The sequence below is a fragment of the Typopeltis vanoorti genome, chromosome 26, assembly GCF_054136105.1.
Source record: "Typopeltis vanoorti isolate ZY-2024b chromosome 26, IOZ_Tvanoo_1.0, whole genome shotgun sequence".
Taxonomy (NCBI): domain Eukaryota; kingdom Metazoa; phylum Arthropoda; class Arachnida; order Uropygi; family Thelyphonidae; genus Typopeltis; species Typopeltis vanoorti.
In genome coordinates, this window is record NC_143574.1 from 30,212,982 (window position 1) to 30,229,934 (window position 16,953).

The 16,953-nt window shown below is 35.7% G+C and overlaps 1 protein-coding gene across 3 annotated transcripts in view; it reads right to left on the bottom strand.

The window, feature by feature from the left end:
• LOC150092456 (fidgetin-like protein 1) overlaps positions 1–16,953 on the bottom strand; it is a 222,289-nt gene that overhangs the window by 81,283 nt on the left and 124,053 nt on the right. For all 3 annotated transcript variants that reach the window (XM_090415025.1, XM_090415024.1, XM_090415026.1), the window contains one exon: positions 11,985–12,085. In XM_090415025.1, the coding sequence (XP_090271151.1) occupies positions 11,985–12,085 (101 nt within the window). The remainder of the gene's footprint in view (positions 1–11,984; positions 12,086–16,953) is intronic.

Consider the following 16,953-nt stretch of genomic DNA (forward strand, 5'->3'; position numbering starts at 1 on the left):
TATCTTTAAACGTGGCATTATAAATCTTTTTTATGTGATAGATTTCGTCTTTCAGAGATGATGTTAAGTCTTTCGAATATTTATTATTTAAATTATTGCACGAGTCAGAAATTTCTTGATGATTTATTGTTTCAAAATTTAATATTGGTGAAAATAAATTCTGAATGTTTTTTAAAGATGTGAAATGCATGTGAAGTTGGAAATAATTGTATCCAGTATAACAAAATATACAGTTCTTTTAAAATGTCCTTGTATATCATCCCCATCTGCTAGCTTCATTCTCTTCGCTTTCGACTGTTTTTCAACATTTGAGGTTATACCCAATTCAATTGCAACAAGTGTAGCTTCAGAGAGAACATCTTGCCACTTATTTCTAAAATGTTCAAGTTCTTTCAGAAGAGACTCAACAATTGCTGTTGCAATATCAATCAATATGGTACTAGATTGCAATATTTTATTTCGTTCGTCAATGGAAGCTAAAATTTTAAACCAAATCGTTGCAAAAAAAAAAAAGTATTGCTTTGAAACTTGAAAAATATCATTTTAGAGCAACAGCTTCAGAATTCTAGTAGCAAGGCTTATACGTTGGTTAGACATAACTGGTAATTAGTTTACGGAATTAACAACGCAAATGAAGTATATTAATTAAAGGTAACTTTAATGAATCACTTCTATATTTCGGCAACGTCACATTGCCATCTTCAGGAACATAAAGATATGGTATGTGCACGCAGGCACTAACACAAAGCAAATGAGGAAGAAAGCAAGAAACTAATATTGTTCCTAAAGTCCTAATGGTGCCCTCTTGCGGGCTAATTTGGTAGTCTTGGCTGTTGGGCTGAAGTTCTCATAATGTAAGTCTCCCAAATTTGGGGTAGTTTCATGCACCCAAATTTGTTGAGGTTAGGAACGTTTTTTAGAGCTGCTGAAGATTCTTTGAATAATCTTTCGTATTTAAACTTGCTGCGATGGATTATTTTTGTTTTCTTCCAATGAATTTTATGTTTGGTATCTAAGGCATGGTCTGCCAGCCCAGAGCGGCTGTACTGGTGAAATTTACGCCCAGCTTCAGAATGACCTTCATTTGATAATTTTCCAGTCAAAATTACATCCTCTAAAGCTTTTAAAACACTTGGAAGCTTCTGAGCAACCAGTCTAACCACATCGATTCTACAACTCCAGCGAGTTTGAGATAGACCATGAAGAAAACAGTCAGTTTTTTCTAATAAAATTTGCCATCTCATTGGACTTGACCAAAAAATGCAAATAAAAGCTCCAAGTTTCCAAAATATATTGTACTTTCCGAACAACATTTAGCTGCATTTACGCCCACTACATTCAGTGAATGTGCTGCACATGAGGAATAAAGAGAAGTTTCATTTTCTTTTTCAATAAAAGACCAAACACCTTTTATTTTTCCACTCGTATTTGCAGTATTGTCATATCCTTGATCTCTGCAGTCTTGTATGTCAATTTCTAGTTGATTGAAGCGTTCTAATAATTTTTTTGCTATTTCTTCTCCAGTTTTATGATAAAAATCAAGAAATTCTATAAACCTTTCAAGAATTATCCAATTTTGAGTTAAAGAATCTCTGAAAACATATCGTAGTATTAAAACATTTTGTTCGATATGTGACAAATCTGGAGTTGAGTCACAAATTATTGAATAATAAATGGACTTCTTTCTTTCGCTTAAAATTTTGTTTAATACAAAATTACTGCAAATGTCAATGAATTCATTTTGAGCTTGCCACGATAAATAATGGGCCTGATGTCGTTGGCCGGTGTTTTGAGATTCTTTTACCTTTTGTAAATGTTCTTTTAGTATGGGATCATAATGCACAACTAATTCTAATATCCCCAGAAAGTTTCCCATTATGTGGATTACCAATTTGTTGATTAGCACCACGAAATGATAAATTTCTGGATACTAAAAATAAAATTACATGAAGCAACCTTTTAAGCAATTCATAAAATTTTTTTGTTTCGTTAATAACTAAATTTTCCATTTTGTTGTTTACTTCGTTACCAGTTAGAGATCGTTCTAATTGCCTCCAGGATAAGTAGCACTCTTTATGAGATCACGATTTTTCATGATCAGGCAAACGTGTATATAACATTTGCCACTTTTGTTTTAAAGGACAAAACTCTTCTGATTTACTTAAATCGCTGACAAGTTTACTTTTTGTATCATTGCTAAATAATAGGCAGGTAACACAATATAAGGCTTGTTTGCTTGAACTCCAGCGTAACCAGTCTCGAACTAACTGATCACGGCCATTTGATAACTGAGAATAAAGTAAATATGAAGAAAATTTTCTACCTTTACAATCTTTTAGCATTAATTTGACCATATCATTTAACTCAGATTCAGATTTTAGTCCTTTAACAACTATTAATTGCCGATTTACATCACTAAAAAATCTATCCAAGTACCTGGATCTTCGTAATTTATAACTTCGGTAGCTTCTAAGTTGGTAGTCGCTTCAGCTTCACCTCCAGTTGAAGTAAATTCTTCATATATTAAATCATTGTTACCAACTGCATCGGTGTAGTGCTGATTGTTGCTTCAATTCCAGGTCCAAGCAACTTACTTTTTTTTTTTATCTTGAAGGTTTAAATTGTCCCTAGCATCTATTTCAGTGTTCACTTCAGAGTTAACTGCTGCAGGTCCAGGTGAAGAAGATTCTTTATTACTTTTGTCAACAGTTAAACTATTAGCACATTGTTTACTTGAAATTTCAATATCTTGGTATTCTTCCGTCTTCAAATATTTCAGTAGTAAATGCTTGTTTTTTAAATCTTCTTTTGCCTTCTCATGATCCCTTTTCTCCTTTCGTTTTTGATTTCCAGATTTATGATGATACATTTCTGTTGGTCAAATTTTTATTATTAAAAATATAATTTTAATAATTAAAAAATCAAATGAATAAGAATATGTAATTTCATTTTTTAGTGCACAGCCTACACTATACAGTTGCACACTTTACAAACAATAACAAAACCTTCATCTATCAAAATAACAACAAGAACGAAGCGGCAGGGAACATTACTGTGAATGCAATTACTAGGCACAGCCAACTGCAAAACAACCTTGCACGAACGCCTATTGACGTCATCACCAGCTATCACTACAGCGATCCGCGCTGAGAGAATCAGTGTCTTCCGGACACTCACGACGAGCTAAAGAGTGTAGCTGTCTGTCTAAAACAAAACACAGTATCATTCTCGATATGCCATTATTATTTATCATTGTTGTATTATTACGAGAATTAAAACCATGCATTATAAACACAGTTATGTGACACGTTGGTGCCAGGCCAGTGACAAAAGTCTCAGATGTCACTCCCTCTCAGCGGCCCTGCCTGAGATTCTGCTAACACATTCCAGTATGCTAACAATGTAAAGTTCTTACCTAATATCCTCATTTTTAATATGATATTGCCATTGATGCCATCTCTTCACAGCCCTAATCTTTCTCAGAACTCTCATATCTGCAGTCTCCAGTCTTTGGTGAAGTGTTTTATTTCTAACCCAGCTCTCAGATCCATAAGTTAAAATTGGTTTGAACACTGTCTTGTATACAGCTAATTTAGTGTTTGACCAATTTCTCTCTTATTCCATATAAATTTATTCAGTTGACTTCCCACCATAGCAGCCTTATTGATTTCTGTTGTCTATTTCCATATTTAATTTACCATCTTTGCTAAAAACGTACCTCAGTAGCTGAAATGTTTTACTTATTGTATAGATTTTCCATTCAAAATATCAACAATGCAGTTGATATTTTCAATGCTTGTGCCTATTTTCATTGTCTTGTTATTGCTGACCTTCATACCATATCGATCACAACAGCTATTCAATTTAGTCAGGGAATCTTGCAGACTTGTAGTGGATTTATTTAGAAGTATAACATCGTCTGCATAAAGCAAAGAGCTGACATTAACACCACCTCCAATTTTGATATCAGGTTTAATACCATTTTCATTCATAATGTGATCCATATAGATAATGAATAACAGATGGGATAATGTACATTGTTGTCTCACACCAGATTGACATAATGTCCCATTAACACCATAAAGCTGTAGCATTTGGAATAGCTTCTCTCTTGGCACCTTGTCTATGCTTTTTCCAGATCTACAAAACATAAATACAGATCTCTGTTATATTCACATGCTTTCTCAACTATTTGTCATAAAGTAAGATCTGATCCTGACAGCCTCTATTTGGCCTGAATCCAGCTTGTTCTTCACCAAGCTTCCCTTTCACAATCCTTCTCAACCATTTCTCAAGTATACGTGCATAAATCTTACCAGGAACACTCAGTAGGGAAATATCTCTGTAATTTTCACATTCAGTTTCATTTCCCTTTTTTATATATGATACTATGAGAACTCTACTACAATCACCTGGAATTTGTCCCCCTGTCCAGGCCTTCTAAACTATGTAGTGCAGCCACTGCAAGACATATTTTATACCTCATACTTGAATATTCTGATTGCATGCTTGTTAAGTGTTTTTTTAATCACTGTGCTGTCATTGCTTATTACATTTAGCAATTTTTCGAAGTAATTATTCCATATATATCAAGGATATCTTTTTCTCCAGTTTTCATGCCACTTACCAAAATAATTTCATTACTCATCTAATATCACCAAATAACTAAAATCCACTTTAAACCAATAAATATTAGGAGAGATACTTCACTTCCTTGCAATGTTAAGAAATCCATTTATTTTTCTAAAATGACAACATCCCATATACCTAATAATTACACAATTCACATAAACTGCCTAATACCTTCAAAATTTTCATGCATTGAAAATATACATAAAGCTTTATATAAACCATGCTGATTATAAAATAGTATTTAAATCCAGCCACAGTAAAATCATGAATGCAAAACAACATTATAATATTGTATGGCTTCTGGTAACAAGCAGGATGTAATGTCACTTACACAGATTGATTACTATTTGAAATTTAAATACTATATTACCAGAGCACTGTTGAGACTGCAACAGTCTCTCCCTGATTATTTTAAAAAGACAATCAGAAAAAAAAATACTCATAATTACTCTATTTCTCTTTTTATGCCTCTTCTATAGATCTAACCACAAGCTCCCCATGCTGTTATTTATACCTGTTGTTTATTTATTCCTATTATATGCTATGGAACAAGCTCTCAGCTACCCATATTTTTCAGGAACAATTTGCAGCTGTTATATGGAAATGTTAATTTATTATACATTTTTGGAAATTATGGAGACAACTACCGTGTTTGAATAAAAACTTTAGTTTACTATTACTAAAATTTTACAATTCGATGTTTCGACCTTTATGTCAAGGTCATCTTCTAGAGCATACAAATATACACAAGAAACAAGCTATACTACAATCATACTTGTTCGTTAAAGAGACACTGACTAACCGCTACCACAATTGTTGGCCTGACCTCTGGTGAAAAAAAAAAAAAAAAAAATTATACATCAATGCTAGAGTCCTATTATTTGTGTTGTCTATTATATACATATACTAACATCAATTCCAGCCAGTTTGAGTGGAATGGTTTCTAATACTAGCGGATTGGCTAAAGTCCTGACTTATGCTGAATCTTTCATATTAGGTTGGCTTAATGTGTGCCATCCAGATCCTTGGAATTTTCATACCATCTTTATTGTTGATATTTGGGTGGTTTATCAGGATTTCGCAGGATTCTTTAAATTTTCTTTCGTACCATGTTTTTGAGCGGTGTAAGGAGCAGGTGCTTTTCCAGTTGATTTGGTGCAAGGTGTTAAGTGCATGGTCTGAGAGGCCTGCTTCACCATAATGGTTATATTTAATGTGTCTAACGTGTTCTTTCTTGCGTATAGGGATTGTCCGTCCTGTTTCACCAACGTACGGTAAGTTACAGGTGCAGCGGATGCAATAGACTCCAGGATGTGCTAATGGGAGGAGAGGATCCTTAGAGGAGCTGAATATGGTTTTAAGTTTAGTGGGTGGTTTAAAGGTGGCATTGAGGTTATAATGTTGTAGGATTCTGTTGATTTTTTCTGATAACCCTTTAATGTATGGGATGGCTATGGTTTTTCTGTAATCTAGATTCGTTTTTGTTGTGGTTTTATAGAGTATTTTATTGACAGTATTTTTGTTATAGCCATTGTTTATGAATGTGTCACTAATGATTTTTAGTTCTTGTTTCAGGGCTTGCTGGTTAGAGCAAATAGTTGTGGCTCTGTTTTTAAGGGTGTTTATGACTCCATATTTTTGTGCTGGGTGGTGGTATGAATTCGCATGTATGTATTGGCTCGTGTGTGTGTCGGTTTTCGGTAGACCGTGAAGGATAGACTGCCTGAAGGAAGACGTGTAACTAGTGTGTCTAGGAACGGGAGCGAATTTTGGTTTTCGATTTCGATGGTAAATTGTATGCGTTTGTGTTGTTTGTTTAGGTGGCCGAGGCGATTTCTTCTATGTTAATCTATTACAATAGATTAACATAGAAGAAAATAAAAGTGTGGAATCTCTTTGGAATAGCTTAAAGAATGCCATCGTAACAACAAGTATTGAAGAAGTAGGTTATGTGAATAATATAAAACAACAGGAATGGATGACAGATGAGATTCTTTCTCTTATTGATACAAGAAGAATGTATAAAAACAAAGACCTAGCCAGGTATACAGAAACACATAACATCATCAAGAAAAAAATAAAAGAAGCCAAGGAAAATTGGATGAAAAATTTATGTACTGAAATTGAACTGCTTCAGAAACAACATGATAATTTCAATCTGTATAAGAAAATCAACGAAATTTCCGGAAAACTGAGGAAAAAGCAAATAGTGTCTCTAAGAGACGAAAATGGAAAAATAGTTCTAGAAGAAGAGAATAAAGCACAGATTTGGATAAAATACGTAACAGAACTTTTCAATGATACTAGACAGAAGCCTATAAATATAAAAGATAACATTCAAGGACCAGCAATCATGAAATGCGAAATAGAGAATGCTATACAAACAAGTAAAACAGGAAAAGCCAGTGGACCAGATGGTGTGCAAACAGAATTTTTAAAATTAATCGAACCAGATAACATCAAACTTCTTGAAAAACTATTTAATAAAATATATGAAAGTGATGAATTTCCATCAGATTGGCTCAAATTTACATTTATCACTATCCCAAAGAAACCCAAAGCGAATTCCTGTGGTGACTTCAGACTTATTAGTCTAATGAGCCAAACATTAAAAATATTTTTGAAAGTAATTCAGAATCGCATTTATAGAAAAAGTGAAGAAACTCTAAGTGAAACACAATTCGGCTTTCGGAATGGTTTTGGTGCTAGAGAGGCCCTTTTCTGTACCCAAATATTGATACAAAAATGCATAGAAAAACAGAAATCTGTCTTTATGTGTTTCATAGATTTTGAAAAATCATTCGACAAAGTCAGACACACCAACTTAATAGAAATCCTTCAACAAATAAGGCTAGACGAACAAGACATAAGACTAATAACAAATCTGTATTGGAATCAGTCAGCTACCGTTCAATTAGACAACATTACCACCAGTGATATTAACATCAAAAGAGGAGTGAGACAAGGATGTGTGCGCTCACCACTCCTGTTCAACATATATGCAGAGGTAATCTTTAAAAAAGCATTGGAAGAATGTCCAGAGGGAATCACAATAAATGGAAAGATTGTTAACAACCTACGATATGCAGATGACACCGTGCTAATTGCAGATAACATTATGGATCTCCAAAAACTCATTGACAAAGTATACATAGAAAGCCAATGAATGGGAATAAATATAAACATCAACAAGACAAAATACATGATCATCAGCAAACATCCAGCCTCATCAATGAAACTGACACTCAATGGGAAAAATATTGATCAAGTGTCAAGATATAAATATCTTGGTTGCTGGCTTAATGAACGGTGGGATCCAGAAATAGATATAAAGACAAGGATTGAAGTTGCACGGCAGTCCTTCATGAAAATGAGAACACTATTCTGCAATAAAGACCTAAACATGGAAGTCAGATGCCGAATGCTGAAATGCTACGTGTGGTCTATTCTGCTCTATGGAGTTGAAACATGGACATTGAAGGCGACAACCATCAAGAAAATCTAAGCCTTTGAGATGTGGCTATACAGAAGAATGCTAAAGATATCATGGACAGAAAAAATTACCAATGAAGATGTCTTAAAATCCATTGGCAAAGCTAAACATCTTGTACAAATAATCAAGAAACGAAAAACATATCTTGGACACATCATGAGAAACAGCAAATACCAACTTCTACAAACTATTTTGGTAGGAAGAATTGATGGCAAAGGAACTAGAGGAAGAAAAAGAATATCATGGTTTGACAACATCAAGACGTGGACAGGAAAGAGCAGTGCACAACTGCTCAGATTAGCACAAGAGCGCGGTTTGTTCGCCAAGATGGTCGCTGACCTTCGATAGAAGATAGCACAATAAGAAGAATGTGTTCTTTCTTGCGTATAGGGATTGTCCGTCCTGTTTCACCAATGTACGGTAAGTTACAGGTGCAGCGGATGCAATAGACTCCAGGATGTGCTAATGGGAGGAGAGGATCCTTAGAGGAGCTGAATATGGTTTTAAGTTTAGTGGGTGGTTTAAAGGTGGCATTGAGGTTATAATGTTGTAGGATTCTGTTGATTTTTTCTGATAACCCTTTAATGTATGGGATGGCTATGGTTTTTCTGTAATCTAGATTCGTTTTTGTTGTGGTTTTATAGAGTATTTTATTGACAGTATTTTTGTTATAGCCATTGTTTATGAATGTGTCACTAATGATTTTTAGTTCTTGTTTCAGGGCTTGCTGGTTAGAGCAAATAGTTGTGGCTCTGTTTTTAAGGGTGTTTATGACTCTATATTTTTGTGCTGGGTGGTGGTATGAATTCGCATGTATGTATTGGCCCGTGTGTGTCGGTTTTCGGTAGACCGTGAAGGATAGACTGCCTGAAGGAAGATGTGTAACTAGTGTGTTTAGGAATGGGAGTGAATTTTGGTTTTCGATTTCGATGGTAAATTGTATGCGTTCGTGTTGTTTGTTTAGGTGGCTGAGGAATGTGTTTAGCATTTGTCGCCCGTGCGGCCAGATCGCGAACACGTCGTCAACGTATCTGAGCCAGATTTTCGGTCGAAGCGTGGCGGAATCAAGAGCCCTTTGCTCAAAGGTTTCCACGTAGAAGTTCGCGATTTGGGGGGATAATGGTGAGCCCATGGCTGTACCTTCCTTTTGTAGGTAGAATTTGTTTTGCCACACGAAGTAGCCGGACTTTAGTACGTGGGCAAAGAGGGCCCCCCAGAATATATGGGGTTCCGAAAATACACAAACAAAATGTGCCCCTTCGACCAATAGTGGAAGGAATAGACAGTTCCAATTACCACCTAGCCAAGAAATTAGCGGCAACACTCAAGGAGTTGGTAGGTCATTCCCCTCCTACATAAAAAACACACAACACTTTATAAACATAATCAAAAACATAACACTCGACAAAGACGACTTATTAGTCAGTTTTGACGTTTCTGCCCTTTTCACTAATGTCCCTATCAATGACACAATTCTCCTACTACAGAACAAATTTCCGCCCGACATTACAGCCCTCTTTGCCCACGTACTAAAGTCCGGCTACTTCGTGTGGCAAAACAAATTCTACCTACAAAAGGAAGGTACAGCCATGGGCTCACCATTATCCCCCCCCCCCCCCCAATCGCGAACTTTTACATGGAAACCTTTGAGCAAAGGGTTCTTGATTCCGCCACGCTTCGACCGAATATCTGGCTCAGATACGTTGATGACGTGTTTGCGATCTGGCCGCACGGGCGACAAACGCTAAACACATTCCTCGGCCACCTAAACAAACAACACAAACGCATACAATTTACCATCGAAATCGAAAACCAAAATTCGCTCCCGTTCCTAGACACACTAGTTACACGTCTTCCTTCAGGCAGTCTATCCTTCACGGTCTACCGAAAACCGACACACACACGAGCCAATACATACATGCGAATTCATACCACCACCCAGCACAAAAATATGGAGTCATAAACACCCTTAAAAACAGAGCCACAACTATTTGCTCTAACCAGCAAGCCCTGAAACAAGAACTAAAAATCATTAGTGACACATTCATAAACAATGGCTATAACAAAAATACTGTCAATAAAATACTCTATAAAACCACAACAAAAACGAATCTAGATTACAGAAAAACCATAGCCATCCCATACATTAAAAGGGTTATCAGAAAAAATCAACAGAATCCTACAATATTATAACCTCAATGCCACCTTTAAACCACCCACTAAACTTAAAACCATATTCAGCTCCTCTAAGGATCCTCTCCTCCCATTAACACATCCTGGAGTCTATTGCATCCGCTGCACCTGTAACTTACCGTACATTGGTGAAACAGGATGGACAATCCCTATACGCAAGAAAGAACACGTTAGACACATTAAATATAACCATTATGGTGAAGCAGGCCTCTCAGACCATGTACTTAACACCTTACACCAAATCAACTGGAAAAGCACCTGCTCCTTACACCGCACAAAAACATGGTACGAAAGAAAATTTAAAGAATCCTGCGAAATCCTGATAAACCATCCAAATATCAACAATAAAGATGGTATGAAAATTCCAAGGATCTGGATGGCACACATTAAGCCAACCTAATATGAAAGATTCAGCATAAGTCAGGACTTTAGCCAATCCGCTAGTATTAGAAACCATTCCACTCAAACTGGCTGGAATGATGTTAATATATGTATATAATAGACAACACAAATAATAGGACTCTAGCGTTGATGTATAATTGTTTTTTTTTTTTTTTTTTTCACCAGAGGTCAGGCCAACAATTGTGGTAGCGGTTAGTCAGTGTCTTTAACGAACCAGTATGATTGTAGTATAGCTTGTTTCTTGTGTATATTTGTATGCTCCAGAAGATGACCTTGACATAAAGGTCGAAACTTCGAATTGTAAAATTTTAGTAATAGTAAACGAAAGTTTTTATTCAAACACGGTAGTTGTCTCCATAATTTCCAAAAATGCATTCGGATCACCGTGCAAGCCTAAAAGAAAGGATTAATTTATTATAATAGATGTGTAAAAACTATTACTACTGCTGTCTGGAAAGCAGAAAGATCTTTGCCTTTTGGATAAAATGACCTGGGGTTTGAGTCCCACTTAGGACACAATGAACTTTATAAGGACTCGAAATTGAATATGAGGTTGACCAGTATCCAGTGACATTGCTAGAGCTTTTGCTGCCCAGGTGTGGGGGGACCCCCCCCAGCTACACTACTGCCAGTCTCACATGCAGGTGACAATGTTTTTAACCAACAGAAAAGTTTTTATTCCATAAAGCAGGCAAAACATGCTAACAATCGTAACTAGGACCTTAGAGATTTAAATACTTCACAGAATTCCCACCAATACCATTTGGAGTACAAAAGTACATTTAAATTTACTTGGAGTACATTTAAATTAGTGACTAATTTTTGGTATTTATATCATCACCATCCTGCAGATTATACGTGTGTGTGTGTGTGTGCATGTGTGGAAAACACAACAAACTAATTCAACATTGCACTCTGGTAAATTACAATAAAACTGAATTAATTACTGCCACTTTACAATACTATACCATGCTTACTGCAATTTACAATGTGCAATGTTGATTTAGCATGTTTTCTGTGAGTGTGTGTGTGTATATATCAATGATCATGAGTTTGATATAAAGGTTGAAATTTAAAATCAATAATCTGATTTTTAATTACTTTACTAAATACAGTTGTAAAAATCTGTTATAATGAATGCAGCAAAACACTCAATTTAAAGAGAGAAAAATGATACAAAGGAGAGAGAGAAGAGAGATAAATAAAAGAGAGAAAAATGAAAATAAAAACAACACAATATATATATATACACACACACACTTACGGCCGAAGCATGGGCCATACAACTATTTCTTTAATAGTAGTTTTGGCAAATTCCAAGCCTGCAATATCATCCCAAGTAACTGGAGGGCCATGGTCCATTATCTTAAAAAAATAAATAAAAAATAAAAATAATTGCATAAAAATTTACTCAATCTATGTGTAGATTAACATATCACACTGTTTACTTTTAGGCTTCTGTGGTTAGGATTCATGTTAAATGGTTGTCAAGTATTTAATGCTCAAAGACTCTACTTGAAATACAGTGTAAAGATAATGCATTAATTCAATGCTTAAATCTGGAACGTTTTATGTAAACTTAGTGTTTTGACAGTGTAAAATAACCTGTCTTCATAACAAGCACTAGCATATAATGCACTAGATAGGTATGAGAAGAGAGGCTAGAAATCTATAACAGGTATTTCTGCTACCATCAGTAGAGTCAAACTTATCCTCGTAATAATAGTATTTTTATTGTGAAAAATGATAAAGAGATTTGAGCATCCTAGTTCATCTGCCAAATTTACTCAATAGAAACATGACTATATACAAGTGGCAAACATATGCACAAAACGTAAAATAGTTTATTTATCAAGTCTATACAATTACATACTTTCAATGTAATATCTGCCATGTTCTGTACTTGTTTCCAAATTTGTGGGAGCTACTGGATACCATCAACAGAATGTTACCCATTGATATCAGTGATAGAGCAACCTACTACTTGAAGAACCCCTTGCACATCACAAAACCACAGACCTCTGAAAGGTTCTTTCATTTTGGGGAACAAGTTAAAGTCGCAAGGACTCATACCTGGTGAATACAGAGGATGTTTCAATACTTCTGATTGCCACCTGTCCACCATCTCTATCACCAATTGTGACACATGTTGCATTGTCATGCAACAAATAAGATGAAAAATTGTGGTCACTTTCTTCTTAAAGCCAGACGTGAATGTTGCTCCAGAAACTAGAGTACTGTGCATTAACAGTTTGCCCTTAGGACACAGCATGATGAAGAATGATACCTTAAATGTTGTGACTATCAGCATGCGTTTAACTTTGTTGGATTCCTGACGAAGTTTCTTCCGACAGGGTGATTCTGAATGTTGCCATTCATTGAATTGTCTCTTCAGTTCACGCTCATAAGCTCTTACCCAAGTTCATCAATGGCTAAGATACAATTCAGGAACGCATCTCCTTCTGTTTCATATTGTTCCAGATGGAGGCCAGCAACCATGTACCTGTGCCATTTTTGCATCTCAGTCAAGCAATGTGGAATCAAACAAGCTAAAATTTTGTGCATACGAGCCTCCCTTTTTTTAGAATGTGCAAAACACTTTGGTGGCTTATCCCAATTTCCTGGGCCAACTGGCATACATTCCATTGTCAATCAATAGCAAGGGGTGTCTGAACAAGCTCAACATGTTCATCTGAAATAGCAGGTGTAGATGGTGGAGTAGATGGAATCTGGTATAAAAGTGTCAAAACAATACAAGATGAGTGTGATAGTTCAAACAGCATAGATTTTAAGTGCAATTAGGAAGACACCCCATCAAGACCAGAAGACTTTAATGATACTTAATACATGTAAAAGAAATTAGAATTTATTTACAACTCCTATATATTTTGCTTACTGTAACATGAGCATCATCCAGGAAAAGAGCAAAATAACTGGTCACAACAATCAAAATATTAACACAAAATATTGTTTAATTTTGCAATGAACATCTAGCCTGGTTCCTTGGAACTTTAATAATGTTGTCTCCTGCTAACAGTGCAACACATGTGAAACTATGATCATGTTGTTTGACTCATTCTTGTGTTAATATTTTGAATGATGCAACTAATTCTTCTTCTCTCTTTCCCATGTTATAGTGAGCGAAATATATAGGAGTTGTAAATAAATTATAATTTCCTTGACATGTGTTAAATCTTTTTTTTTTTTTAAGTATCATTGTCTAGCACATGTCTATGAAATGTCTAGTACCAGAAACTTTAGTATCTAGATTATTTAAGATCTTTCTGATATATTTTTAGCAAAATACCACATGAGGCATGATGTGCATTGTTTCTAGGATGTGATTTGTCATGTCATCTTGCAAGAGTTAGAGGAGAAGATTGCTACCAAAAATTTATATTTCAGTATTGTTACAGTGTCACCTGGATTCTTAAAGGTACATGGAAGGGAAGCACAGATAAGCAGAAACCGATAGCTCTTGCAATGAACCCCAGTAACAACTTGTATTTGTACAAAAAGAAGCATTTTCTGCATATTAGTCCTTTCAAAGTCAGAAGTGTATTAGTCCATGGTTATTTTTCATTTGTTAAATACTTCAGTGTGGATGAAAATGAAGCAGGAATTCTTGTCTGAAGCAACTTGTGATATACCAAATCTATTTTCTTTGCTTGACTTTTCATGGTTATTTAAGATGGAAGAAATGGAAAGGATGTGGAATATGTAATAGTAAAAAATTCTTTGTAAATCCACACACAAATGCAAAATTTCACCCAATCCTCATAATCTGTAACTTTGGTAGCATTTCCCTCCTATCACATGCCACTACAAGAACTCCAGACATTCTTATTTAGCTCAATCAAGTACAGGGTGTTCGGGATAAATTTGACATATTTATAATTAATTATATTTTTCCGTAAGTTACATGTATTAACACACACTTCTCTTCATTTAAAAGTTTGGACCCTTCTTCATTCATATACAAGATGTCAGAAAGGATGGATAGCTGGAACCCACCTGAATCATGGAAGAGAATAACTTGTATCATGATGATTCGTGCCCGCCATCAAAATAAGGATATTACGACTGCTGCCCAATGCTCCCTGAATACAGTAAAAACAATCAGGCATGAACTAGAGACTTGCAATGGTGACTACGAGGATGTAGCAAGAAGAAAGATCCCTAGCAGACGATCTGATTGCGTTCGTACAGCAGAATTCCTCGCAAATCTGCAGGAACAGGTGTTGAAGAACCCTGGCATTGGAATTCGGGCTTTGTTCGTGGAGTTGCTAACTGTAGTCAAGCCCTGGATAACAAGGGTAGCCAATGGTAGGCCGTATGTATGGCAGCAGGATTCGGCCCCTTGCCACACCTCTGGGAAAAGTCAAAAATGGTTGTCTGAAAATTTCTACGACTTCACCAGTCCAAATGTTTGGCCTCCAAACTCCCCAGACCTTAACCCCATGGATTATTTTGTATGGGGCGCAGTTGAAAAAAACACCAATCGCACTTCCAGTAATACAAAAGCCCAGTTAATGGATAAAATTAAAACAGTTTTTGCGGCCCTTCCCTGGGAGACTGTAGCATCAGCTTGTTCGAGGTTCCGAAGCAGAATTGAAGCTGTGATCGATGCTAATGGTGGTTATTTTGAGTAAATCTTGTTGATAGTATTGTAATTAACTCTGCCTGTAATGTTTTTTTGTCAATTCATTAAATTTAATAGATACAAAGAAGATTTTCTTTTTCCTTACGAAACTGTCAAATTTATCCCGAACACCCTGTATATAGTTGCTAGTATGTGGAATAACCATTTTAAAGCTATATATATACTCAAAACATGTTAAGATTCTCCTTCATGTCTGATGTAACTGAAAACATCATTCGTCTGTATAATAGAAGATATGAGAGAAAAGAAAACCAGAATGCTGCTCTGAAGTCGTCCAAACAATTTTTTTGGATACTTCAAATTTTCTAATGACCAAACTCCTCTGTGGCACCAGGGACCACAGAGAAGTTTGACATTTTCTCTCAGGACACTACACCATGACTGCCATCCTATGTCATTGTATTTTTAGTTACAGAGTATGACAGCAGATGATAGTAGAACCAGTGGATCTTTAACAGTGCCAGATTACTGGATTTTCTAGACTACCAGATGATAATCCTAAAATTAGTTCATTTTTATTTCAGACTTTTAAATGTTACAGTATTTAAGTAGCATCCCTCTCTGAGACCAGTACTTTACTGAATTTACAACTTGGTAGAGATATCTTGGGAAACTAGATAATCATTGGAGGAATGGCAAGAATGTGTGTGAAAGTTCAACTATGGTATGCAAATATGATAAAGATATGAATGGCACTGAACACAGTTATGCAACTAGCAAAGAGGTAGAAATGAACACTTTGTATCTTTTGAATGTGTCTGGGGAGGGAAAAGAGAAAGTAGTACAACAAGGCAAAGCAGATTGCATATCTAAGTTTAAGAAAAGGCCAAGTAGTAATATGTTATGTCTATTCACAAATGCCAAGAGAATCAGGAACAAAGATGTTTGAAATTTTATTTTTCACCTGGTTAGAGTATAATAAATTTAGTTTAATCCTTTATCCAAGTGTGAGCAAACAAAGTTTGTGCCTGAAAGTATCTTCAGGCGCAAACTTTGTTTGCTCACACTTGGATAAAGGATTAAACTCGATTTATTATACTCTAACCAGGTGAAAAATAAAATTTCAAACATCTTTCTCTAAATCCAGAGTAATTTATTAAAAAAGGGTGGAACACCATTTGGCAATTCCTATAGGTAGAGATGACCTGCTAATGCTTCTGCCTGGTATCTCAAATTGGGCCTGGCTCCCACTGAAGAGACCTCAATAAAGGTCGAAACTAGTCTGGGTAGTGGCCCTTTCCTTAATGCATAACATTAGACATATCCGCAAGGAGATGTGTTTTGCATTATAGGAGATACCGAGACAGGAGTTGTTGGTAGCTTGCTCCACCTTTGCAACGAGTTGTCCTGGTATTGTACCACCTTACCCCAGTCCTGAAGATACTTTCAGGCGCAAACTTTGTTTGCTCACACTTGGATAAAGGATTAAACTAAATTTATTATACAGGAACAAAGATGTTGATTTCATTGCTTTATTGAATACATTGTGGCCTAAGTTTGTTGGTATTAGTGAAACCTGGCAATTGTAACGGGGATTGAGTGTAAGGGATAAGGTATTTTTAAGAATGAC